Below are 25,884 nucleotides of genomic sequence, written 5' to 3' on the forward strand. Positions count from 1 at the left end.
TAGTCATAATGTCTTACCATAGACATTTTGTCGCACGTCAGTGTGGTAAATTAAACTGCTGTGCATTTATCCATAAGGATAAAGTTACTTGTGGCAGTGGACCACAACTGCTGAATTCTTGTTTAGGAAAGCATCCTAGAGGTTTGTAGGTGACTGTAAGAAGCTTCTCCAAGCCATTTTAGAATTAGATTTTCAAATTTCCTGGTGTATCCTTGGCTTAAGCTGCCCTTACACTATAAGATCCATTCATTTGGTGAGGTCACCAAACAATTGGATCTTTCCTAAATTGGGTGACATTGGGCTAATCCCGACACCCACCTTGAGGCTGCCAGATCAAGGGCAGCACCATCAAGCCAATCTGGTCCTTAATCTACTAGGAAAATCAAACCTACTCGATCGACATTTGCCCAATTTTTGACCAGATATTGGAAGGGTTGGCCCATTGGACAGTCCATATACATACAAATAATCTGCCAAATTTGTCTGAAGGTCCTAGATCAGCAGCTTAATCTGCCTGTGTATGACCACCATTAGCCATGGAGGAGCTCTTACACAGGGCATATTTTATAAGGCTGAGGAGCCGTTTCAAGGCAAGGTCTTTGTACATTCATAAGCTTTCAACTAACAAAGTGTGTGCAAATTATGCAATCCCTTCTTCTCTTGCCCCAGGTCAGGTTACAGATATATACATGCATTTGCCAAGGAGAATTTTAATTAGCAAATTATTTGTTTTTTAACGTATAACAGTACAATTATTTCTCAATTAGAGCTACAGGATATTGGGATTTTTTTTATTTAATATATTTCTTTTGGTACATGCCAACTATCACAATAACTGTGAGCTGAATGATAAACACATGGGAACTGTATCAAACCATACCCTGTTTGGCAAGGCCATCCTTCAAAACACAACAGCCAAGCAAGGAGGAAATGTGCAAGTAAAATCACTATAAAGCATTTAATGTTCAAACCAATGTAACACAATGATATGTTGCTTAGGTGGAGAGTTATTATTAGTTACGTCCCACCCATTAACATTCTGATTTACCCATACTTCTCCTTTTTGGGGATGGGGGTGTCTTGTGGTCTCTGAGGCCCCACTCAGATGATAAATAAGTGATCCCATGTAGCTCACAGTCTCTTGCTCAGACCCTAGCACATGATCAGCTGCATTTTCTAGGTTAAAAAGTGTCCTTTTGTCTTTAGCAGTCCATATACACAAAGATTGTCTGCACAAACATGACAGTTTGGACCCAGGGTCGCCATCAGAAACTCTGGGGCACCGTACAGGTTATTTATATGGGACCCCCATGAACACATGTGTGCAGTACCCAAATTTTGTCCGCGCCCCTTGTGTGTGAAATATAAACAGCTGATGTTACTTTACAATAAGTCGTTCATATTAAGAGTTCCATTGATTAATGTGCTAATAAATCATTCAGTTTATTGGGGGTCAGTGGAGTTTGCCCTAAGTTTAACCCCTTGCCACCCACCTCTGTGCTGCACTGTCATTGCATAATATGGAAGTTATGGACGTTTTCCCATTAGTTATGTAAACTGCGTAAGTTTAGGGGCCCCAATGATCTTGCTGTGGGCCTCAATAACTAGTTAGCAGTAATTAAAAAAAATAGTAAAATAATAATGTCAGTATTTTAAATGGGGGGGGGTCAGTGGAGTTTATATTCCAGTTACATGAGTTTCTTTGAAAGTAGCGTAAGTTTACGTAAATTACGTAAATTGTGTAAGTGTAGGGATCCAATGATGTTGCTGTGGGGCCCAGTAACCAGTCATTTCACTGCTAGAATGCAATGTCGGACTGGCCCACCAGGATACCAGGAAAACTCCCGCTGGGCCCAGGTGTCAGTGGGCCCTTTTGCTTCTATCTATTTAGCCTATTTCATGGCCATTCTCTATTTCTGTATGGGAACAAGGAAGCCTGATAGATGGAAGAATAGAGTATAGTATGAAGAGAAAAGAGACTAGGATAATAAAGAGTTTGAGGGAGGAGAAGAAGAATTAAAGTTTAGAGAGTGGGCCCATGGTCCAGGGTTTTCTGGTGGGCCCCTGGTATCTCAGTCCGACACTGCTAGAATGTGCATGTAGGAGGCATTAATAAAATGTAGTAAATAGCTTCTAAAATTAACAGATGATTTTTCACTATAATAAGCAGTTCATATAAATAGTTTATCTTACAATTCCGTCTATTTAGCCTCTTTGTTTTCATACAGAAATAGGGAATGACCAGGAAATAAGCCAAATGGATAGAGCAGAAGGAGTTTTTCTGGTATCCCGGTGGGTCAGTCCGACACTGCTTTTGCCCCTTCTCTGCATTGTCCTTTGCTTGTACATGAGTTACCTACGTTTCTAGGCAATTTCAAATATTTACTCAGTCACACTTACTTCACATTTTCTATCTGTTTTCCTGAACAGGCAGCCATCTTTAAAAAGTATTCTCCCTTCCTTTCCCTCCTTGCTTCATACTGCACATGTGTTTCATTCCCTCGCCCCCCCGGCAGATCCACTTCTGATTGGCTGGTGGGCATGTGTAGCTCAGAACAGGAGACAGGATCAAGTTACACACATGCTCAGAGAATAGGAAGGCTGCCGCTGGCACCTACAGGAAGGGGAGAGAGATTTCAGTGATGTCACTGTAGGCTTCACACTTCTATAGGCTGCCAGCACCATATCTCAGAGAAGCAAGCAGGGATCTGGGAATTTAGATATGCAGTAAGTACTTAAAAAGAATGCCTTTAGACTTACTTTTAATTTATATTAACCTTTCATTGTCCTCTAAGTTTTAACGTAACCTTATGCGTAACTTACACAATTTACATAACTTTTGCAATGAGCCTGGGCCCCCTTCCAAAGAAGACTTTCAGGGGCCCTGCACAACAGTACCCCCACTCCCCCCCTGATGACGGCCCTGTTTGGACCAGCTATCATTCAGTGACATCACTTCCTTCACCACCACCTGTCTAGTAAACATAGTCCCAGTATCCTCCAGCTCTAAGGGAAGATGCAACTGGTCCACATGAAACATCTATCTATATTCCGCAATGAAATTCACCTAAATTATCTCAAATTGAATGAGAGCCATCTTCTAGCTCTTTCTGGCTTCTTTCTACATCACCCTACTTATCCTGGGGGCTTGCAGCATTATAATAAATATATGGTTTCTAAATGCAAGTTTTAGAATATATGTGGGTGCTACCCCTGTGGTTTCTTTAAGGCATATGGGGATAAAGAGAGTGGGAACTAATGCATGCGGGGAGATCGTTTTCTGGGTTGAAAATGGGGACCAACTTTGGAGCTTTGTGGTGGACTTGATGACACCTCATGCAGTAAATAAGCCCAGCTTTGTGGTTTGCTTAGTCAGCTCTGGTGCTTCTACACTTGATTTTCTCAGGCTAAATAACTCGATAGAAGGGAAAACAAACAAATTCTATAACTGACTTATCTCTGTGTTTTACCTCAGTACACCTGGCCTTACAATGAGATATATACACATATATAATAGGGATGTACTGAATTTCAAATCCACCACAAAACATTCAGTTGAATCCCAAACAGACTCAGTCTAAAGTCATGCGATAATTAGGGTTCGGATTTGGTTCAGCCCGGCACTCGGAAACAGTTTTGTCTGAATCCCAAATTGAATCTGGGATTCTGTGCATTCTTATAATATAGGAATATATATATGCCCAAAATACACCTTTTTACAAATAAGACCTTTTAATGTAATGTTCTGTTATTCTATTCACTATAGGTCGAACAGACAGAATACAGTTCTTCAGAATAGAAGGAGAAATACAAAGGAAAATTCCTCACACAAGAACCTAAGACCAATAGCATATTGAGAGTTTAGACCACACTGCTCAGAGAGAACACCCCCAGCCTGCAGACAGCTCATGTACTTTCACTAAATGCAGAATTTGGGCTTATGTCGAACTTGGGCTTATAAACATAATTGCCAGTAGCAACAAATCAGCAATTATTTTTTCAGTTTGTCTTACAGAGGCAAATGTCACAGTTTCAGGAAAAAACTTGTATTAACTTACAAACCCCTGTAACAATTTCTTCAAATGATTCCATCATTTTAGCCAAATCTAATTACAATGGCTGTAATATTATTGTGCAAATAGCACTGTGTTACATAAAGCAGCACAATCCATTTATACTATGATGGGAATCATATTTGTTGTTATATTATTGGCATGGCTTGTAAGACTTTGGACAAGAACTGTACAAATGACACTTTATAATGTGGGGGATTTGTTTAGGCCATGACTTTTCTTTCGGCTACACCCATGGCTGCCTTCTCCTAAAAAAAAGGGGTGGTGTGTCCCTCTGGGCATCCTGCAATGTTTACACAAAACATTTTTTCCCCATAGAGCAATGTGACGTAGGCCTTCAAAATTCTAAATAAAACAAACCCCACTGGATTCGTCCAACGTTGTTTTGCCTCGTAAAGATGGAATTCGAATGGGAGTTTTCAACATGGGTCAAAATCAAACAAATATATTAAACTTTTTAAATGAATTGTACTGAATGATAGGGTTTGATTTTCTCCACCATGTCTGGATCATAGGAGGATTCAGATAATTAGAGTAAGTTTTAAAGCTATTGCCAGGCTCTCCCATTACTTTAGTTTTTTATGTTAACACTGATATGTTCAAAAACTATATAATATATAACCAAAATCCAAAGACATATACATATTAATAATGGCTTCACCCTACGATTACATTATTTAAGGAGACATCAATACAATGCACCAAAGTTACCTTGGAAACCCTACTTCTTAAGACATTCATGGAACTATACAGGTATCGGACCCGTTATCCAGAATGCTTGGGACCTGGGGATTTCTGAATAAGGGGTATTTCCTTAATTCAGATCTCCTACCTTAAGTCTGCTAATGGGTTTCCAGATTAGGGGTCCAATACCTGTACTGAAAAAAAATATTCTGCATGATACCCAAAGCTTGACAAAATTGTATTATTACAGTTTTATTCACTTGGTTGTTGAATTGTGGTTGTTGAATTGACTACAAACATCCTCCAAAAAGGCAGGGTAATCAACTAACGATAATTTAAACATTACATCTCATTCATAAGTGCCTAGGGGCCAGAAAGGTGCTCGCTGTGTGCTAAATACTTAGAGCAAGTCATACAGCTTGTTCTTATAAAGAGACTACAGAGGGCCAACTTTTTACATTTAGTCATGTTTATAGTGCAGTAAAACTGTTCTATATGGATGTTTTGGGAAATGGTATCTGACACAAGTCTTTCAGGGCTTTGTAGTAGGATTTTATTGGTATCTCTCTGTCTCTTTACCTTCATGCTATGCGTCAGTCATTTTCCTGTCAAAAGTCATTTTGACTAGAATTACTGACTGGTATCTCTTTATGATCAGCAGATGCACAGTAAATGTTTGGATGTATCTGACAGAGATAAAAATGTCTATATAAGGGAATTAAATGCTGGGCAGTTTGTGTGTAGAAGGGTTGAACTTATCACAGTTACATTTGTCTGTAGTTTATTAATTCTAATGAAATGGCTGCATCATTTTAGACAGTGTTCAGTGTAGAAAGGTAAGGCTGACAGCTATGATCCCATGATATCTGTAAAGGAAAGGCTGCTGACAAGTTTCTAATTTGCCTTCCACACTGGGAAGCACGCAAAATCCCCACTGCAACTCTAATAACTGTTCAATGGCTCCTGGACTGTATTACTAAGAACACATAGAGAGCCAGGGTTTCCTTCCATCTGTTTTAGGCTATGCTATAGAAGTATGCCAGCACTGTGGCATTTTTCCTTGTTCTGTGGAGTTTGATTTTTTTGTCATGAGTCAGTTAGATGGGTTTTCACTGGCAATGGTAGCTATAGCGTTAAGATAAACGCCAGTTGTTATCAATGAGCTTGTTATAATTTCTTGGAAAATAAATGATCAATTAAAAGTCCTCTGTATGCTGGGATTCCATTAGGCGCCTCTTGTCTGTATACTGGACTAGCATATTCTCTCCTCTAGCATTTAAAGTTCAATTTGAAATTCAGCAAAACAAAGTGCTCCTTTTGCAACTGACACGGAAGACATACAAAAATGCATTAGCTGTTTCAGTCTTAATTCCTCATGTCTGGGGGGAAAAAAACTGCATCAAACTTTGTAAACGAATTCAAATGACCCCTTGGATAAATCATAATGACTTGGATCTTGACTGAGGAGCAGACTGGAGGAGGAAAGGGCCAGCAACAAACAGACAAAGTAAATAAAAGGCTTCTCGGTACATTTTAGCAAACAGCAGTCGCCACAGCTGCCAGCTCTCCCGTCAGGTCAAATCGCTTCAAATACAGATTGGTAACAAAGTAGAAGATCTAGGACTAGGCTGTAAACTGCCTGCCCAGAACTAATGCAAGCAAACTGAGCAAACAGACAGGAGCCAAGCTCATAAGTGACACACTAATGCCAACGTTTGCTTTATACAATTGCCCATTAACACTCTCCCTTGTCACCTAATTGCTTGGTGGCAGCAGGAACTGCAGATGTGACATGTTGTCTCAAATAGGAGCCACCAGCAGACTTTATTGTCTCGCAGTGTGTATGGATTTCCTTTAATTGAATTGAGCTGCTCCCCAAGTGGGTACTTCAGAACTGCTACACATTTAATGCTTTGTTTGTTATTGGAGAACTCTTCCTTTTTAAATAATGATCAACACATTACAGCTTATTCTCAGGAATAATGTGTGAAGGCTGTTCTGTTCCCTGCAGTCATTGCTCAGCCATAATGGAAGACTGTGGTTTTATCAATCTGCAAAAAAATGACAGGTTTCAAAATCAATTGTTTTGTTACATTTGGTCCTTTTTTTAGAGAGATTTCCTGGAACACGGTAACCTTTTAAAGTGAGCAACATATTACACTGCAATTACATACTGAAGAAATCTTGTAGTCTGTTAAGGATTATAAACTGCTGGGTGACTGTACAGATTGTAAACATTTTTCAAATGGAAGTCATACGTGCATACGGTTCCTATCTGGCAGTTTTAAGTAATGTACAGTTATGTGCAATGTGCACTACAGATTTCATGGCTCTTCCGTATCATTATCAAGCAGATGGGTCTGGGTTTGGCAAATGTCAGGAGGACACTAACTGCCTGAAAGTGTAATGCCAACAGTAAAGTTTTGTGAAGGTTTGAGGCTGTATGGTTTTGGCTTAGTCCCTTGGTGCCAGTGCTAGAAAGCCTTATAGTATACTATCTTTATTGATGATTTTATGCTCCTTCAACTGTTTAAGAATGGTCCTTTCCTGTTTAAGCACAACTATGTCCCCATACACAGAACAATGTCTTTACAAAAGTGGTTTGCTGAGATGGGAGTGGAAGAACCTGAGTTGCCTGCTCAAAGCCCTGCCCTCAACCCAACTGGACAACACAAAATGGACAAATGTCATATTTAACCATTTCAATTTTCAACTGGCAGCTTATTTTTATGTTATTGTGATTTTTAGGTGGCAGTGCCTGGCAATGTGTGGTTTATTTGGTCATAGTTTAGGGGGTTCAATAATCTAGCTTCCATGTAGGCCACCTGAACTCAGCTTTACATTACACTACAGTTTAGTATTAGGGAAATCATTGCAAAATGTCATGTGTAGAGCAAACATTGCAAATCATACACATACACTTTGGCTGTCCCAAATTGCAGAACCCAAAAGGGGGGAGCAGGGTATATAAATGCAGGGCTTTGGGTGGACAAGAGGACTCTCTGGGTGTAACTGAATAGGATCAGGCAGACAAATACTTTTCTGAAAAGCAATTGCATTTACAAATAACTCTAAAACCGTTGGAAATAATTCATATATCTCGGAATGCAGCTTAGCTATATGTAGTAGTTATACGTAATTATATGTTGGGGACTGGCACACAGCTCAGAGGGAGCATTGCAAAAGTCTGTGAATAGTACCTCCAATCTGATACTGTAAATGCGGGATTGAAGTGGTCTGTGAACATATGAAGCTAAGCATCTCTCCTGACTGTTAAAGAAAAATACATGGTTGAAAAAAAGAAAAATGAAGCGCTTTTTCTTAGCAATCTCTTCAGCCACAATGCCCCATGACCTTGAAATGCTTTACCTCTACACTTCTGCCAGTCTATTCTGCAAACAGCTCTATTTCACCCTTCTAGTTATCTGGGCATATTTCTTTTTTAATCACTCCAACTTTTGAAATATGTCTCCACTCCCCAGTACAATATAAGCAAGGCAATGGCCAATATTCCTCTTGTTATCATGTTATCTATGAGCTAAGTGACTGTGTTACCTCAGCTGCTTACTGTTCCACTTTATTGCTCGTGAGTTTATGTACATTTATGAGGCTATGCAAATAAACTTTACATACCAACAGATTATTTTAAGCTGCTAGAGGTTTCAGCATATGTGGCTGTTCATGACAAAGCATCTTGGGAATTATGTAGCAGCAGACACAATGTGGTTAATATTTATTTTACACACAATCGTGCCGATCTGTTCATTTGACCCAAGTCCCAGAATCCACAAAAAAAAATGATTTCAGGATATTTAAGATCATATGCCCACTGTTGGACCTTCACTCCATGCTGTGAAAGAATGATGAAAAACAGATATGTTGAAGGAAGAAATTCCTTTAAGCATTGAAAAGATGTCAGTCAAAACCATATGAAGCCATGTGTGTTTTTGTGAAAACTTCCTGTTTTTGTCTCTGAAGAATTTGTATGTTTTCCATGGATATAATAAGATCAATGCATTTTCTATAGGACAATGTCGTCAGGTAAATAGTCGGTGAGTTAAAGTATGTTTGCAATTGAGAGACACCACCAGAGCCAGTCCCCAAGAATCAGCAAGAAGAGCGATCCAGTTCAAGGGAGAAGACTGTAAATTCAAGTTTGTTTAGATAAACAGATGGTCTTTATTAGGTAGGATGAATCATTTGGAGTAAAACACGGACAGAGTTATTTCCTGGGTTTTTTTTTTAACTTTAGATTTTTGGTATCAGCTAAAAGTAGGATTCTTTGTACAACTGATTTATGGATATTTTCCTTGGCTTTTTACTGTCTGCTTTGAGGATTGAACTTCTATTACATATTACAGTCCTTTCAATCTTTTAGATATGTGTGGTAATCCTCAAGAGAACCAGATCTTCCAGGAAATGAACTTTGGGCTTCATATAAAGGAGACCCTCTTGTTTTTTATAGCATGTGCCATATTGGTGATCTGGATGTCTCTAAATGAATGGCTTCTTCACTGCTGAAGAGTTATTGACTTTCTTGGTGTCTTATAATAAGAGAGAAAAAGGTACAAATAGTAAGCATGAAAGTGATCAGTCAGTGTTTGGGCAAATCTGCAATGTGCAACCAATGGCAGTCTGTTTTGAGGGGGGCATCTTATGACTTGCCTGTCTATGGTATTTGACCCATTTCTGGGAAGTTATACAGAGCAAGTTGTGTAACTAAGACTTCCTGTTCACGCTCAGTTTCCCCTCAGTCATTCCTCTCCTGGGAATTTCTGAAACACTTTTATTCTGATTCACAAATCTATTTTATTTACACTGTATGAGCTAAAGGGTAATGGCCCACTAGTGATTTGGGGCATTTTTAACCCTTGCTTAAAAACATGACATTACAATGCCTAGTATTGTATTGTATTGTACTCCAGTGGTCCCCAACCTTTTTTGCACCAGGGACCGGTTTCAAGCAAGACAATTTTTCCAAGGACCGGGGATGGGAGGGTGGTGCAACTAGTGCATAGTATATCATTTAATTATTATATATATATATATATATATAATGTAAATGTACTTATTATGCACTTTATTATTAGTATTATTATTACATACAGCTTAATAAGGTACTTTGGTCCTTGATCAGTAGAAATCTTCCTGGGGTTCGCATAGCTGTTGTCATGGCTGTGTAATGCATCAGGGAGTTGGGATCACAGGTAATTGGGACCAGAGGAGGCCCGCTTCAGCACAGCCCACGGCCCGGCACCGGTCCCCTGGTTGGGGACCCCTGTTTTACTCCATTGTCCTCTATATTAGCAGTCACTTGAAAGTTCCAGTATACATGTTTAGCAAATGTTGCCCAGAAAGTATATTTTCTGATGATAGTTGCTGTACAGGAGCTTTTAGTTATCATTATTTATAAAAGAGAGTGTTTTGATTAGGGATGCACCGAACCGGGTTTCGGGTTTGGTCGTACCCCTGAATCCATCCTAAGGGATTCGGGCGAATATTGAACCGAATTCTAATTAGCATATGCTAATTAAGATTTGGAAGGGGTAAACGTATGCTAATTAGGATTCGGTTCGGCCAGGACTGTGGATTCGGCCAAATCCAAACCCTGCCAAAAAAGGCTGAATCCTGGCGAATACTGAACCGAATCCTGGATTCCGTGCATCCCTAGTTTTGCATATTTGGCAATAAAAATGCAGCCTGAAATCACCCAGTGTGGCAGTGCCTTAAACATTGATGATCTGGGCATTCATACGTAAACCACCCAAACTGTCTTTGTCCACCTTGGTCACCCAGGTGGTTGGCCCAATTCAGATAATCCATTAGTTTGGCTCTTGGACCAATAATAGGATTACATTGGTGATCTCTACATATTTTCTGCCAGCCTAATATCTAGCTGAGCCTTGACCAGATATCAGTCAGGGAAGCCATCATTGTGAACCCACACACAAATCAATAAACTGTACCCCAAAAATGAAAACCAACTTAACCCTCAGAGATCACCTGACAGGAAATAATGCAGTTCTAACTGTAACAGGAAGTAGTGTAGGAACAAAAGGCAGAATTTTGTCCATTCATTGGCTGATGTGACCTAACATATATGTGTGCCCATGGTTTGTTTGTATGCACTGTGAATCATGTGATCCCAGGGGGTGGCCTTTAGTGCTTTAAATGGCAGTTTTCTATTTAGGTTTACCCAATGGCACATACTACTATAAAAGTATATACAGTGGAGGAAATAATTATTTGACCCCTCACTGATTTTGTAAGTTTGTCCAATGACAAAGAAATGAAAAGTCTCAGAACAGTATCATTTCAATGGTAGGTTTATTTTAACAGTGGCAGATAGCACATCAAAAGGAAAATTGAAAAAATAACTTTAAATAAAAGATAGCAACTGATTTGCATTTCATTGAGTGAAATAAGTTTTTGAACCCCTACCAACCATTAAGAGTTCTGGCTCCCACAGAGTGGTTAGACACTTCTACTCAATTAGTCAACCTCATTAAGGACACCTGTCTTAACTAGTCACCTGTATAAAAGACACCTGTCCACAGAATCAATCAATCAAGCAGACTCCAAACTCTCCAACATGGGAAAGACCAAAGAGCTGTCCAAGGATGTCAGAGACAAAATTGTAGACCTGCACAAGGCTGGAATGGGCTACAAAACCATTAGCAAGAAGCTGGGAGAGAAGGTGACAACTGTTGGTGCGATTGTTCGAAAATGGAAGGAGCACAAAATGACCATCAATCGACCTCGCTCTGGGGCTCCACGCAAGATCTCACCTCGTGGGGTGTCAATGATTCTGAGAAAGGTGAAAAAGCATCCTAGAACTACACGGGAGGAGTTAGTTAATGACCTCAAATTAGCAGGGACCACAGTCACCAAGAAAACCATTGGAAACACATTACACCGCAATGGATTAAAATCCTGCAGGGCTCGCAAGGTCCCCCTGCTCAAGAAGGCACATGTGCAGGCCCGTCTGAAGTTTGCCAATGAACACCTGAATGATTCTGTGAGTGACTGGGAGAAGGTGCTGTGGTCTGATGAGACCAAAATAGAGCTCTTTGGCATTAACTCAACTCGCTGTGTTTGGAGGAAGAAAAATGCTGCCTATGACCCCCAAAACACCGTCCCCACCGTCAAGCATGGGGGTGGAAACATTTTGCTTTGGGGGTGTTTTTCTGCTAAGGGCACAGGACAACTTATTCGCATTAACGGGAAAATGGATGGAGCCATGTATTGTGAAATCCTGAACGACAACCTCCTTCCCTCTGCCAGGAAACTGAAAATGGGTCGTGGATGGGTGTTCCAGCACAACAATGACCCAAAACATACAGCAAAGGCAACAAAGGAGTGGCTCAAGAAGAAGCACATTAAGGTCATGGAGTGGCCTAGTCAGTCTCCGGACCTTAATCCAATAGAAAACCTATGGAGGGAGCTCAAGCTCAGAGTTGCACAGAGACAGCCTCGAAACCTTAGGGATTTAGAGATGATCTGCAAAGAGGAGTGGGCCAACATTCCTCCTAAAATGTGCGCAAACTTGGTCATCAATTACAAGAAACGTTTGACCTCTGTGCTTGCAAACAAGGGTTTTTCCACTAAGTATTAAGTTTTTGAACCCTCTAACAAAAAAGACTTATCTCACTCAATGAAATGCAAATCAGTTGCTATCTTTTATTTAAAGTTATTTTTTCGATTTTCCTTTTGATGTGCTATCTGCCACTGTTAAAATAAACCTACCATTGAAATGATACTGTTCTGAGACTTTTCATTTCTTTGTCATTGGACAAACTTACAAAATCAGTGAGGGGTCAAATAATTATTTCCTCCACTGTATTTTTGAAAACAGTTTATATAGATGAAGCAGGTGTTAACATATGGGCCATTTTATGCAATATAATTTTATAGAGACCTACATTGTTTGGGATATAGGTTTCTTTTAATTAGAAGTGGTCAGTTTGGGAAACAATATTGGCCTTTGTATAGCCTACTTAACACTTAAAATAATTAGGATTAATAGACTTTGCTGATATAATGTAATGTAAATTAATCCATTCAATAAACCCAATATTTTGTTTATTTCCAGTAAATAGTGTGTCTTTCTTACGGTAGAATGCACTTTTTTTCCTTGTAGGTGGTCCCCTAAATCTCAGCAGGGGTGAAGATATTTTGTGCTTGTACATAGTTATGTTCTGTTTCTCATTTCACCTAAAGATAAGCTTAAATCTCATTGTATACATTATTAATAAAGGAGGGCTCAATGCCATTTTCCTTCTTATCTGAGTTCACAGATGTTTCTTCTTGATTTTTTTTGCCACCATAATTTGAAAGCTAGCTGCGCACTGTCTTTGCATATTCCCTAGTTGGATCTTTGTGTAGCTCATCAAGTTTTAAGCTGAAAGAAGTCAGACCATTAGAGACAAGTGACTGTCAAGTAATGTTTGCAGTAAAGGAGTTTATCCTATTTCCCAGAACCCCAATATTGCAGACCTTGAGCTTATTACTGAAATAGTATAGTATCACACATATTATGCCTTCTTTATTTGACTTGCTGTGTTATTGTTTAGCATTTTGTCTGGAGAATCTTACAACTGTATACATCAGTTTCCCACTTGGTCCTTATTCAAACCATCGCATACCCCACACTGGCATGTATTTTTAAAAGTCTTCAAGCAGATGCATTTCAGTAATCAACCTTTAGCATTGCCTAACATCTAGTGATTAGGCAACTCTGACACAGACAGCCATTATTTATAAATAACATCCTGTGGCGTACCGTCTTCCCCTAAAGGACTAGCAATCATTAAAACGTTCATTATGAACTACAGTTAAACTTATTTCCTAGACCTGTTAATGTTAAAAGTATTCCTACAGTTACCTGTTTCAAAAAAGAGAGAGAGAGAGAAATGAAACATTATTTTAAATATTTCCAGCATATATATCCATATCTAAAAGGTGTGGATATTGTTGGGAAAGTAGTTTAGTCATAACTTACATCAACACAGACAGTCATGTTCATTGTTAGGGATATACATAGGTATGAGACCTGTAATCTAGAATGCTTGAGTACTAGGGTTTTTCGGATAAGGAGTATTTCTGTAATTTTGATCTCTATACCTTAAGTCTACTAAAATACGATTTTAATATTACTTAAACTCAATAGGATTGTTCTGCATCCAATAATGATTAATTATACCTTAGCTGGGATCAGTGACAAGGTAATGTTTATGGGAGATGACCTTCCCATAATTTAGACCTTTCTGGATAATGGGTTTCCAGATAACGGATACCATATCTGTATAACAAAAAATATCTAACAATTGGTAATGAACATAATGGGCCCGATAAGTTGGTACAAACATTACAGCCCATGGAGATCCTGTTGGAAGTCCCCTTTTCTACCCTAAAACCAGTGCTTTGGACAGTATTCCTCTGGGCCATTTCTCACATGTTGTGACAATAAAGATCATGCAAATCCCAGATTAGCCATTGGTCTGATGTTACCCGGCTCATTGCTGCTCATTGCTACCTGCATATGAATTAAATATCTATTTCCCTGTGTGATCATCTCCCTAATAGGTCCTTACCCTACTAACAGTTTTAGTTTGATCGGCTTTCGTAAGCAGAAATTGAGCCTGGATACAAAGATGCAGCTAGTTTGGAAACCGCTAAATTCAACCCATAGCCAGCAGCTGACTAGTGTGCCTTTTGTAACTACAACCAAGTTCAAGTATAGCTTTGGAAATTATTATGGGATGCATAAGTAGATTGTAGATAAGTAGAGAGCCTGCCTTGTACCTTTATTCATGTATTGACATTTTAAATTTAGCCTCACTAAATACTATGTTCAGTATATTTTCTCCTTTTTGGCACTTTTTGTTTTTGTTGCTCCATAATTATGGGATATCTGCATCACAGTAAAATTGGGTGGGGCTTTATCGATCCTATACATATAATGATAGAGCGCTGATTTCTGCTGTTTAAATGTATGGCCAATATACTTGACGTTGCTATGTGTTGATAACAAATGAGTTGCTCAGGCAGTGATTTTATCCTGGAACCAAATGTTTTCCTCTGAGATCCACAAACGGTTATGAATAAATAAACATTCTTACAGTTTAATGTTTTGTTTGTTTGTTTGTTTTTAATCTCCAACAGGCGCCTGAACAAGAATAAATTGCAAGTTCTTCCGGAATTGCTGTTCCAGAATAACGCCAAATTGACTAGACTGTGAGTAATTTATGCATTTCACCTTATAAACTGTCCTGTTTTTATGCTTCTTGTTAAAACTGTGTTGTTTTATTGACAGTTAAATGGCGGCACTGCCAAAGAACCCTTGTTGGCATTTTATGGTTTCTTGTGGTTTTTGAACTTGGAGTTTGTATTGAATGACATTTGTTGTGGCATTTCCATTATTTGTAATAATTGGTTCAGATGTGCTCTAGAGTTACAGATGAGTTTCCTGTGACTACTGAATGTTTACTGGGGCCATTTGCCCCAACGGGCCAGTGCAACAAATGCTGGGTAATGCACTGGATGAGTTTTATAGATGCCCCTTGCGAGTCACCTGAACTTGCCAAACTAAACATAAACTAAATATAATTTTCTAATGGAAGAAAATATTTATGTATTTGAAGATATTTTTATACTTACTGTCTTTTTAAATATCACATTAAAGTTGTCTGTAAAGCACAGGGCCTTCATCATAGTTCAACTGATACTCTATTGCTCAATGGGGATGTTTCAACTGTGTGGTATGTAGCATTCACTGAGGAAATGCGTCATGAGAATAGCAAAATAAATGATGGTTTAATGTAAAAAGTGGAAAAATAATATTATAAAAACACTTGTGCTTTTACCGCAGAAAAAATATAATTTATCACTCATTGGTCTTTCCTTTGCTGAAAGTATATAAAGGGATGTGACCTTAATATTTAACTTTAGTGCAGGAAAGACAGCCAGTATCTAGAAAAATAGAAAAGTAACACCAGGAATTCTGATTCATGTTAACTGTAAGTAGCTATATATATAATGCACAGATTTCAAAAGAAAAGCAACATCTCGTAATCACACTACGGGGCCTATTTAATATGCTGTGTAAAACAAAATTCACCAAAAATAGGTGGAAAAAGCTGTGTGAAATAAATGGCGAATTCCACTGTCCAAATGCCAGATTTTATATAAGTTCTGGCAGAAGAAAAAAGTGTAAAACAATGATGCCTTTTTTTACACGGCAAAGCCTACACAGTAGAAAAATAGGTCCCTATATAGTAATTTTGACTTCCTTTGTAAAAGGGGACCTATCACCCAGACATAAATAGCTGTATAATAAAACACATTTTCAACTTAAACATGAAAGTTTAAAGGGCCACAATCAGGGGTACTACTGTACTGGGCCCCCAAAGGTTTTTATGGCAGCCTTGTCATTCCCACCCCAGTCTCACCAAGGACTTCTAATATCATTAGGAGGTACATTATTCCCTATATAATAGACAAGTTTCAGTGCATTGTGACATTACTAAGCACCAATTAAAATTGATTACATGACCAATGACTATTTTTTTAAGTATATAATTTAAATTATGATCATAACTTTTGTGTATTATAGTCCAGTACATTTCCATGTTAAAAAAGGGTTCTATTTGCCTGCAGGGCAGGTCATTCTAACAAGGACCCTGAGTCACACTGCCTTTTTTCTATTAGAGGTCAGTATCAAGGCTTTTTGTGCTTAAGCCCTAAGTAAAGACCAGCGCTTTAATGCTGTGACTTTACATCAGTGCTACAGGTGTGGAAGCCAAAGGAAGAAAAATGGGGCCAGGGTTTCATTTGCAGTTATAACTGAACTAAATGGTTATTACACAACAGTTGGAAACTATTTAAAAGGTTTGTTTGATTTTCTGCTGGAGATGAGGAAACTGGTTTGTATAAGGACTGAGCCTTTCTTTGCAATATGGGTGACTCATAACTATGTGAGATCAGGACCACCTTGCTTCTGACTTTATAGGGCGGCTTTTTTTTACATTTGTGATAAATGGGTTTCAAGCTACTTGGATAGTTTTAGATAGTTATTAGGCACTGTCTTTTTGCAACATGAATACAAAACATTGTTACAGCATACAGCATATTTTCTTGGTCATAGCCTTGGCGTTAATGTCCTTAGCTTTTTGTGTTATGCTATTTAAGAGCACAACCAACAAAAGACAGAACCCAGCACAAAACAGGGACATCTTGCAATATCTTTCTGCCCTCAATGTATAGGTGAGTCAGTGAACAGCAATTCTAATTCTTTTTTTTTTTTTTTTATAATAATTTTTATATTAAGAACTGCTGTGCAGTAACAAACTGGCTGAGGCTTGACTTTTGCACTTCTTAAGTTGCTGGTTAAGTTATTCTTTAATATGTTATAGAATGTCCTATTCCTAGCAGCTTTGCAATTGATCTTCATTATTTATATTTATAGTCTTTGAATTATTTGCCTTACTCCTCTACATCTTTCCATCTTTCAAATGGGGGTCACTGACCACAGGAGCTAAAAATATTGCTCTGCGATGCTACAATTTTATTATTGTTGTTACTTTTTATTAGTTCTATGTCCATTCAGACCTTTTCTTGTTTATATTTCAGTTTCTCATTCAAACCACTGCCTGGTTGCTAAGGTAAACAGCTGCTGAAATTCTAGACTGGAGCGCTGCTGAACAAAAAACTAAATAACTGAAAAACCACAAATAACCAAAAAACGAAAACCAATTGCAAATTGTCTCATAACATGATCATACTAAAAGTTAATTTAAATGGGAACAACCCCTTTAAAATAGGCAGCTTATAGGTAAAATACACCTTTACCCTGCTTTAAACACCCATAGTAACAGGCCATTCGTAACTGCTCATCACAGGAGTATAAAAGTGGAAATCATCCTAGCTTGTTATGGCACTTCATATTATGAACAGGTCTATCTACCAAGAACATAGTATGTTTGAAGGAAAATACACCTTCTTATATAAGTCTGATTGATGCATATTAAAACTGCCATTAAGGGTTATGTGGAAGTATTGCACATTCAGAACATGTACTGCCATTAATCACAGCAGACAAATCAGCCAATGCATATATATGTATACACTTAAGGCATGTTGTCCAGTCGGTGCCTCTGAAGAAGTCCCCAGGCATGATGCATGCATACCAGCAGATAACGAATGATAACTGCGCACAATAAGTATCCATTTAAAGTCTTGTTTGGCATATTTTCGTATACATATTACTCAATGAACCCATATTAGCTTAACTGTGAAAGCCATTTGTCTGTCATTATCTTCTAAACATGTAACAGGAGAAGAAAAATATATTTTATGCCTGGAGATGCAATCATTTTTCTTGTTCGGTTGTATTATAACGCATTGCAGAATATATCATTAGCATTGACAGTGCTGTCTGAGTTGACAAAAAGAATTTTGCTTCACCTGATCTGTAACATAGGTAAGCAGTAAAAATGATTTTCAGCCCTCGAGGGAAATGTACGCTGAAGGCAATGTAGGCAAGAAAACCGTAATGACATCTACCTGTATTAATTACAGATTTTAGACCTTTAAAAAGATTACCTTGAGGAAGTTACAAAAATTTAAAAAAGAAGAGATAAAGAATAAAGGAGAAAGAGAGACTTATATAATTGGTTTCGAAAAATCTGGCAAGTTTATAAAAATCTCACTCTCAATAACTGAAGCGGCTGAGCGAGCGCAGGGAATACTACTTGCAAACATTCACATCTGGAAGTTTATATCCTAGCTAGATTGCATACCCTAAGGAAATGCACTGCGGCTTTTTATCATAAGTCCCTTACATTGAGATTGGAGTTACTAAACCACAAGTATCTTGTTTGCATTTTGCTGGAAGTTTAGTTGGAAACCATAGCTGATGATGCAAAGCTTAAAAGCTGGCCTATGGAAGTTAGACAGCCTATCATCAAGGAAATTATCCCCCCATATTCTTCAACCAAGTAGAAGACATACCCTCAAGATCTAATTCTGGTGTGCATATTCCTCACCTTAAGCATTGTAGAGGAACATCCTAACTGTAATTCATTAAACCTTTACATTAATTAGAAATTCTGATAACCCAAATAGCTGTCACTCATATTCACTGACCGCAAGGCCAAAGTTCCGGAGTAGTTTACCCTGCAGTTATAGTTTAGGCTCACTGTTGGATTTATAATATCAAATACAAATTCTAAATGGAAGACTAAATCCTAAAGGTGGGCATGTTTAGCTGGTTTGGCCATACTGTATAAGCATATATGGCACGCTTGGAGGGGCAGTTTCTAGAGGATATTCTGTAATCACATCATACTCTTGGGACAGTTCCTTGGAGGCCTTAAGGTACTTAAATTTACCTCTGATTCCCCTGAATCATAGCAGCGTTTCTAATGAAGGCCAGGGCTCTGAGCCTTGCTCTGGCTCAATGGTCCCATGTGACTGCTCAAACTGAGAATTTCATTGCTTTCCTTTCATGTTACTGAAAAAAATATTTTCTATTTTAACAATTATCAAAGTGGTAAAAGTGCCCAAATGTGTCTAAAACAGTTGCAATGTACAAACATGTTTGTGAATATGGTCATAAAATCATTTGTATCTGTATGTTATTCATTGGGGTATCATATCATAATGTTCAGTGTCGGACTGGGATGCCAGGGGCCCACCAGAAAACCTTAGACCATGGGCCCACTCTCCAAACTAATTTTCATCCACTTCTTACTGTGTCTATATAGTTACTAGGTTTTTTATCCTTACATACAGGTATCGGACCTGTTATCCAGAATGCTCAGGACCCAGGGTTTTCCAGATAAGGGACTTTCCGTACTTTGGATCTCCAAAACTTAAGTCTGCTAAAAATCATTTAAATATTGAATAAACCCAATAGACTTGTTTTGACTCCAATAAGGATTAATTATATCTCAGTTGGGATCAAGTACAAGGTACTGTTTTATTATTACAGAGAAAATAAGGATTAATTATATCTCAGTTGGGATCAAGTACAAGGTACTGTTTTATTATTACAGAGAAAAAGGAAATCATTTTTAAAAATTAAAATTATTTGCTTATAATGGAGTCTATGGGAAATGGCCTTTCCGTAATTCGGAACTTTCTGGATAACGGGTTTCCGGATAAGGGATCCCATACCTGTACTATAATCTGTTCTTCTATATATTTAGTTGCTTTGTTCCCATAGAAAAGTAAGTAATGACCATGAATTAGGCCAAATGGCTAGAAGCAGGAGGGCCCACTGACACCTGGGAATTTTCCTGGTATCCCTGTGGGCCAGTCCGACAATTTTGAAAATGTCAAAAGTGTAACCCACTAATTCAAAGTCATTTTTTTGTGGTTCACCTTGAACGAAAGAAAATGTAAACTCTGCACTTTTTGTATTTTTTTTTTTTTAAACAAATGCCCCAAACCATTTCCAGTTAAAATCTTACATTGAATTTCATGGAGGCTTTTCTGCCAAAACAGCCCATACAGCACATATTTGCAGTCAATAAAATCTGGCCGCATATGCTCTTTGAATGTGTTTTCCTTTATTAACATTTATTTGTAAGCTATAAATGCACGCCATTAACTCTTTTTTTTGTACTCAATCCTATTTTTTTGTTATTGTGGTAAATATATTCTTAACTGTTGTAACTAACATACATACATGGCTGGAAGGTTCACCTTGAGGTTTAAGGCAAGTAATAACACAGAGTTCTGAAAATGATTGTTATGGTTAATCTTGTTTCAGTTAAAAAAAAACCTGTTCTTACACTTTCTATTGAATGCCTGTGACTTTAGCAAGTCGTCAGAAAATTCTTCTATTGCAGGCCGTGATTGATCACATAATAAAAATTATCAAAAAAATGTATTCTTGATCCATAATCTCTGCAGAAATATGTAGGTCTTTAAGTGAGCTGGTTTTCACCACTTGATAAATCTAGGCCTTTGTAGCTGGACCCCATTGCACCTCTGATTCAAGTTAATAAAGTCAAATGATTTCATATGGTATTGCCCTAGGCATTTTTTAACTGCCAATCAGTAGTTATACATCCATTGCCAGACCGGCATCCTGCCATATGGTTTTCATTTATGATTTTTATAGCACAAAACATGTAAGCTAACAAGTTCACTGTCACCTCCTTAAGCCATGCAAAAGTCACCAAATAGTCTGTTTTGCATACTTTAACTCATTTGCAGTAATTACATCTATATTAAAGCTATATTTCATGTAAAATGTGCTGCAAAGGGAGTTACATTTGTCCTATTATAAAAGTCTATTTTGCTTAACCTTTAAACTTAACCTTTAAGATGATGTAGACAGCAGTATTTGCAGACAGTGTGCAATTAGTCATTTTTATTTTTTCAATAGCTTTTGAAATATTTGCTTTCTAGTTCTGCAGATTTCAGGCTTGGAATTTCAACTGCTTTTAGGGCTTAAGTAGCCTGTGGTTATTGGGGATTGTGAACTCTATATGCACATGCAGGGTCAGACTGGGCCAGTGGGGCCTAGTGGGCCCTGGTGGCCCAGACCCAATCCCTGTTGCCGCTTCCCCAGCCACTGATGTCCTCCCCTGACGCGTTTCACTTATGTGTGCTCAGGGGAGGACATCAGGCTGGTGGTGGGGGCCCCTGCAGGAGGTTAGGGGGGGCACGGCGGGAGCCAATGCGGCGGGTGCGGGTGACATGGCGAGAGGGGGCACCTTTGGGGGTGCACCCCCCATTCCGACCCTGTGCACATGTAAATCCCAAACCTGACAACGTGACTTATTTTAATATGTGGCACATTCTTCTGTGCATGATTATGCTTTAAAAGCAGTGTCAGACAGGGGCAAACTCTCATCTTCTCTCTACATGTTATCATCTATCCCTCCATTTCTTGTCTTTTTTCCCATAAAATGGAAAATGGTCATGGGATAGCCAAATAAGGCCAAATGGATGGGCCATCAGTAGAGTAGAATTCTTTAGTGTAGGAGAATACTGGCTGGGTATGCTGGGGTTGGGCCAATAATGTAGAAGAGTGGGATGAGGGACGGCATAATGAATGGACGGATCAATGATATGATATTGATAAAGATATTGATAAGGAGGGCGATGGTGACGATGGGCAGACTGTGGGGCAGATTCTTGTATATCTGGAGGAAAAAGGTAAGTGTGAGCAGGATTTGGAGCAGATGTGGGATGGAACAATGGGGTGTTACAAATGTGTTACAAGGCAAATTTGTAATACTGGCTAGGCCGGTAAAATATCAGCCGGGTGGTAACCCTAGCCAGCAGTGGGGCCCACTGACACCTACACCCACTGGAAGTTTTCCTGGAATTCTGGTAGGCCAGTCCAACACTGTTTAAAAGGCAGATTTTAACAGTGAGATATCAATAGTTATGAACCACATAAAGCCTTAGGTAACAGGGTATCCAATGAGCATCCGTTTTTTAATGCAAAATGGACTGTTTATATGGATGGTCAAATTGCATTTATCTGATGGATAAGCCTGAAGATATATTAGTCTGGCCGAATAATAATCACTTTTGTATCTTCATTTTTTAAAAAAAACAAGAACCCCAATCTGCTTCTCAATGCGCAGTCTCTCTGAAAGCAGATACAAAGTTTAGCAAAGCTACAATAGTTATTAGCTGAAAAGTATTGGAAGCAGATGCCATTTCCTGAAAGAACCATGATTACATAAAAAATACCTAAATTTAGCTTGATAATGAGAAATGAAGAAGCTGGGTTTTTCTTTGCTTTGTTTCTTCTCCGTCTCTCCACTAAGAAATGATCAGCCCACCTTATAATAATTAGTGAGGCTTCAATTTGGAGTGGGAAATTGCTATGCTAATTAAGAGACTGTACTGTGAGTGTAGCCCCTAATTATGGAACTCAGCAGGAGAGAATTCATTAATATACCTTTACAGGGATATATTTCAATACCAGATTAGGCAGCACCAAGGTAACGGAATGACTCTGTCCTCTGGAGCCCATTATTAAAAGCTTTATATTATGCCTTTGCTTTTACTGGAAATTTGTGTATGAAAATCATTTCTGTTACCTGTGGCTATTGTGTTTTATACGTATATATAAATGCTCCTAATTATTTGCAGGCATCGTCAGCCTAAAACATGTGACTAGTGGGGGAGGGAAATGAAGAAGACACAAGCTGAGGGTCCTTGTTCTTTTGTCTAATTGGGTTTTTAACCTTAGCAGCCCAACAAGCAAAAATGTCTTTTAATGGGGTGGGCCTCATCCGCACAGCACAATTTCAGCCGTGACCTTTTACACAGGATGCATACTTTAGTGATTATTACTGTGTCAATTGTTAGTTAATTGTCGATCCTGTTTCTTTTGAACTACAATAAAGTCTTGCAAAATTTAACACAGGTGTTGAAAAAGTACTAGAGTTAAGCTGAAGGGAGCCAGCTGTATAGCCGTGCCAGGAGGCCTTCCGATTAATTCAGTCTTTAGCGTCAGAGGTCATTGGTTAAGTATAATCAAATCTAATTTGATAATCGCGAAAAAATTACCATGTAATGTTTATTCCTAAAGATGCAAATGGAATGCAGCGCCCAAGAGAATTGCTTTGCAAAGCTGAGGAGAACTTTGCATGGAGTGGGAAGCCCTGTGATGCCTGTAATGCTATAATGAGATTAGATTGTAAGCTCCACTGTTGCAGGGACCAATGTGAATTCTGAACAGTCTTGTAAAGCTCTGTAAAGTTAATTCATAACAATTATTGACTATTTGCATCTTCAAGAGTGAACACTTTGCGTATTTTACATATTTATTAATAACCTTTCACATTGTAGGCTCAGAAATTCAGTACAGGGAAAAAGCAGCAATAAAAAGTGTCAATACACTCCAGGAAAAGAAATGCCCTATTTTCTAACTGTCACACTGATAAATATGCCACCAAAAATCCTATACAAGCAAACAGAGAGCTGTGATTTACCTCTGTTGAACTGTAGCAAGCTCTATTTTCACTCTTTGATAGTGATGAGCGACTCCAGTACATTTGGAGAGGGAAAACCTCGACCTCAATGCATTCAGCAAAATTTCAGTGAAAGGTTGCCATGTCTGCTCTGTAATAATGCCCACATGTAGGGAATTCTTCAGACTATGAAAATGGGCCTGGTACATATGGCTTGGTTTTAATAAACACATGTTCTGTCTATATGACTAATATTTTAGTATAGTTTATATATTACTGTCTAGTACAGGGGCGCTGCTGTAATGAGGCGAGCTGAGAAACTCAACTCTGCCAGCAGCACCCCATAATTTCCCAGAGGCAATGCTGCATTTACAATTTTGGTGCCCAGAGGCAGCCTGAATTCCCCACCCCCTACCCCATCCACATCCATTTAGCTTACATATGGAATACTGGGGACAGGATGTGCAGAAGTTTTCTGCGGGTCCTGTCCCCAGTGCTCCATATGTGAGCAAGGTTTAGGTCCAACTGTGCCGTCCTAGGCCTGGTCATTGTGGCCTTGCCACAAATCTAGGCCTGACCAGGGGCGGCATAAAGCCACTCCTGGTAACTTAAAGAGATGAAATTTCAAAGTTTAGATTTTCGGCTCCTCTAGTGCTAGCGATGACGCAGTACAATTCTTTATGAAATGGATGAAAGTCAGGGTAGGACTGGCCAGACTGGGGATGACTTTGACATAGTTGGCCAGCTTGAACTATATTGTATGGACAAACAATCCCTGCTTAAAGGGAAGGGCATATCTTGGTAGCTTAATGCACAGAATGTCTTAATGTCCTATATATATTGGTAATGGGTGAGTGCAGAGGACCCCTTGTTCTTTGTTATTAATCTTGTTTTCACAGCCTCGTTGCACTCCTGCTTAATGGTTTAAAATTTAGTGGCGAACACAGCTTTCCCATATTCCACTACCCACTGTACATTTTTTTTTATTTTTATCTCCCATTTACATTTCTACTAATGCTCTAGCAAGCAGCAGCTTTTGTATCTAGTGTCTACTCTATGTTTATACTTTACAGCACTATTTGTGGGGTCATTAGTCCTTAATAGTAAACTCAACAGTACTTAAAAAAATAAAATAAAAGCCTTAGGTTTTTTTTTCTGGAATGGGAAAAACCTTACCCATGTTACTGCATAGACCCACTGTCATACTGTAGCTGATGGATAACATGTTTTCCTAAACAGGTAATCAAGTCAGAATCTTTCCACATAGTACAAGTGTTCAGCATACGTTCTCAATTATCTGTAGCTCAGCCTTAATTTCTACATATTGCATGTTGGATAAACATTTCAAGCCCTGACCTCTGTCCAACTGATATATGCCAGTATTGTTATAGCGAAAGTTTCCCTAAATCAAGACTCTCTACAAGCTCAGAGTTGGCGGTGACCTGCCAGGGACCACTTTGGCTTGTATAACATTGCTTGTGTTTTAATTACGATTAAGGACTACCATAAGAAACAAATCAGTTTTATACATCTCAAGCCTTTTTTGTTCCCACTGAAGATTTCTTTACACGGCACCCATCCTGAATTATCTTTTCTTTTAATGAAAGAAAATGTAATATTAGCAATTTTTAAATATTTTTAATTAAAATTAATAAATGTATTATCTATTGAAAGCAGTATCTGTCTGGCTGTTTGTATTCTATGATCTGTTGCATGTGACTATTAGTATAGCAGAAGCCAGCTGATGATTAGATTTCTGGAGTGATTTCTGTTACGTTATTTCATGAGTCAGAACCGGGATTGAGTACACAGGACAGAAACAGATAAACATCAGTTGCAGATAGATTTGTAAATAACTTTAATGCCATTGAAATTTTTTTATTTTTCAAAAATTATGTATATTGCAAAGTTTCTTATACAGGTATGGGACCTGTTATCCAGAATGCTCCAGACCTGGGGTTTTCCAGATAAGGGATTTTTCCGTAATTTGCATCTCCATACCTTAAAGCTACTAAAAAATTATTTAAACTTTAAATAAATCCAATAGGTTAGTTCTGCATCTTATAAGATTTAATTATATCTTAGTTGGGATCAAGTACAAGCTACTGTTTTATCATTACAGAAAAAAGTAAAGGATTTTTAAAAATTAGAATTATTATCTTAGAATGGAGTCTATGGGA

The 25,884-nt window shown here is 38.4% G+C and overlaps 1 protein-coding gene across 1 annotated transcript in view; it reads left to right on the forward strand.

Annotated features, from left to right (window-relative positions):
• slit3 (slit guidance ligand 3) overlaps positions 1–25,884 on the forward strand; it is a 382,174-nt gene that overhangs the window by 46,553 nt on the left and 309,737 nt on the right. The window contains 1 exon segment of the mRNA NM_001079270.1: positions 14,922–14,993. Within this exon segment, the coding sequence (NP_001072738.1) occupies positions 14,922–14,993 (72 nt within the window).

Source organism: Xenopus tropicalis, chromosome 3, assembly GCF_000004195.4.
Source record: "Xenopus tropicalis strain Nigerian chromosome 3, UCB_Xtro_10.0, whole genome shotgun sequence".
Taxonomy (NCBI): Eukaryota; Metazoa; Chordata; class Amphibia; order Anura; family Pipidae; genus Xenopus; species Xenopus tropicalis.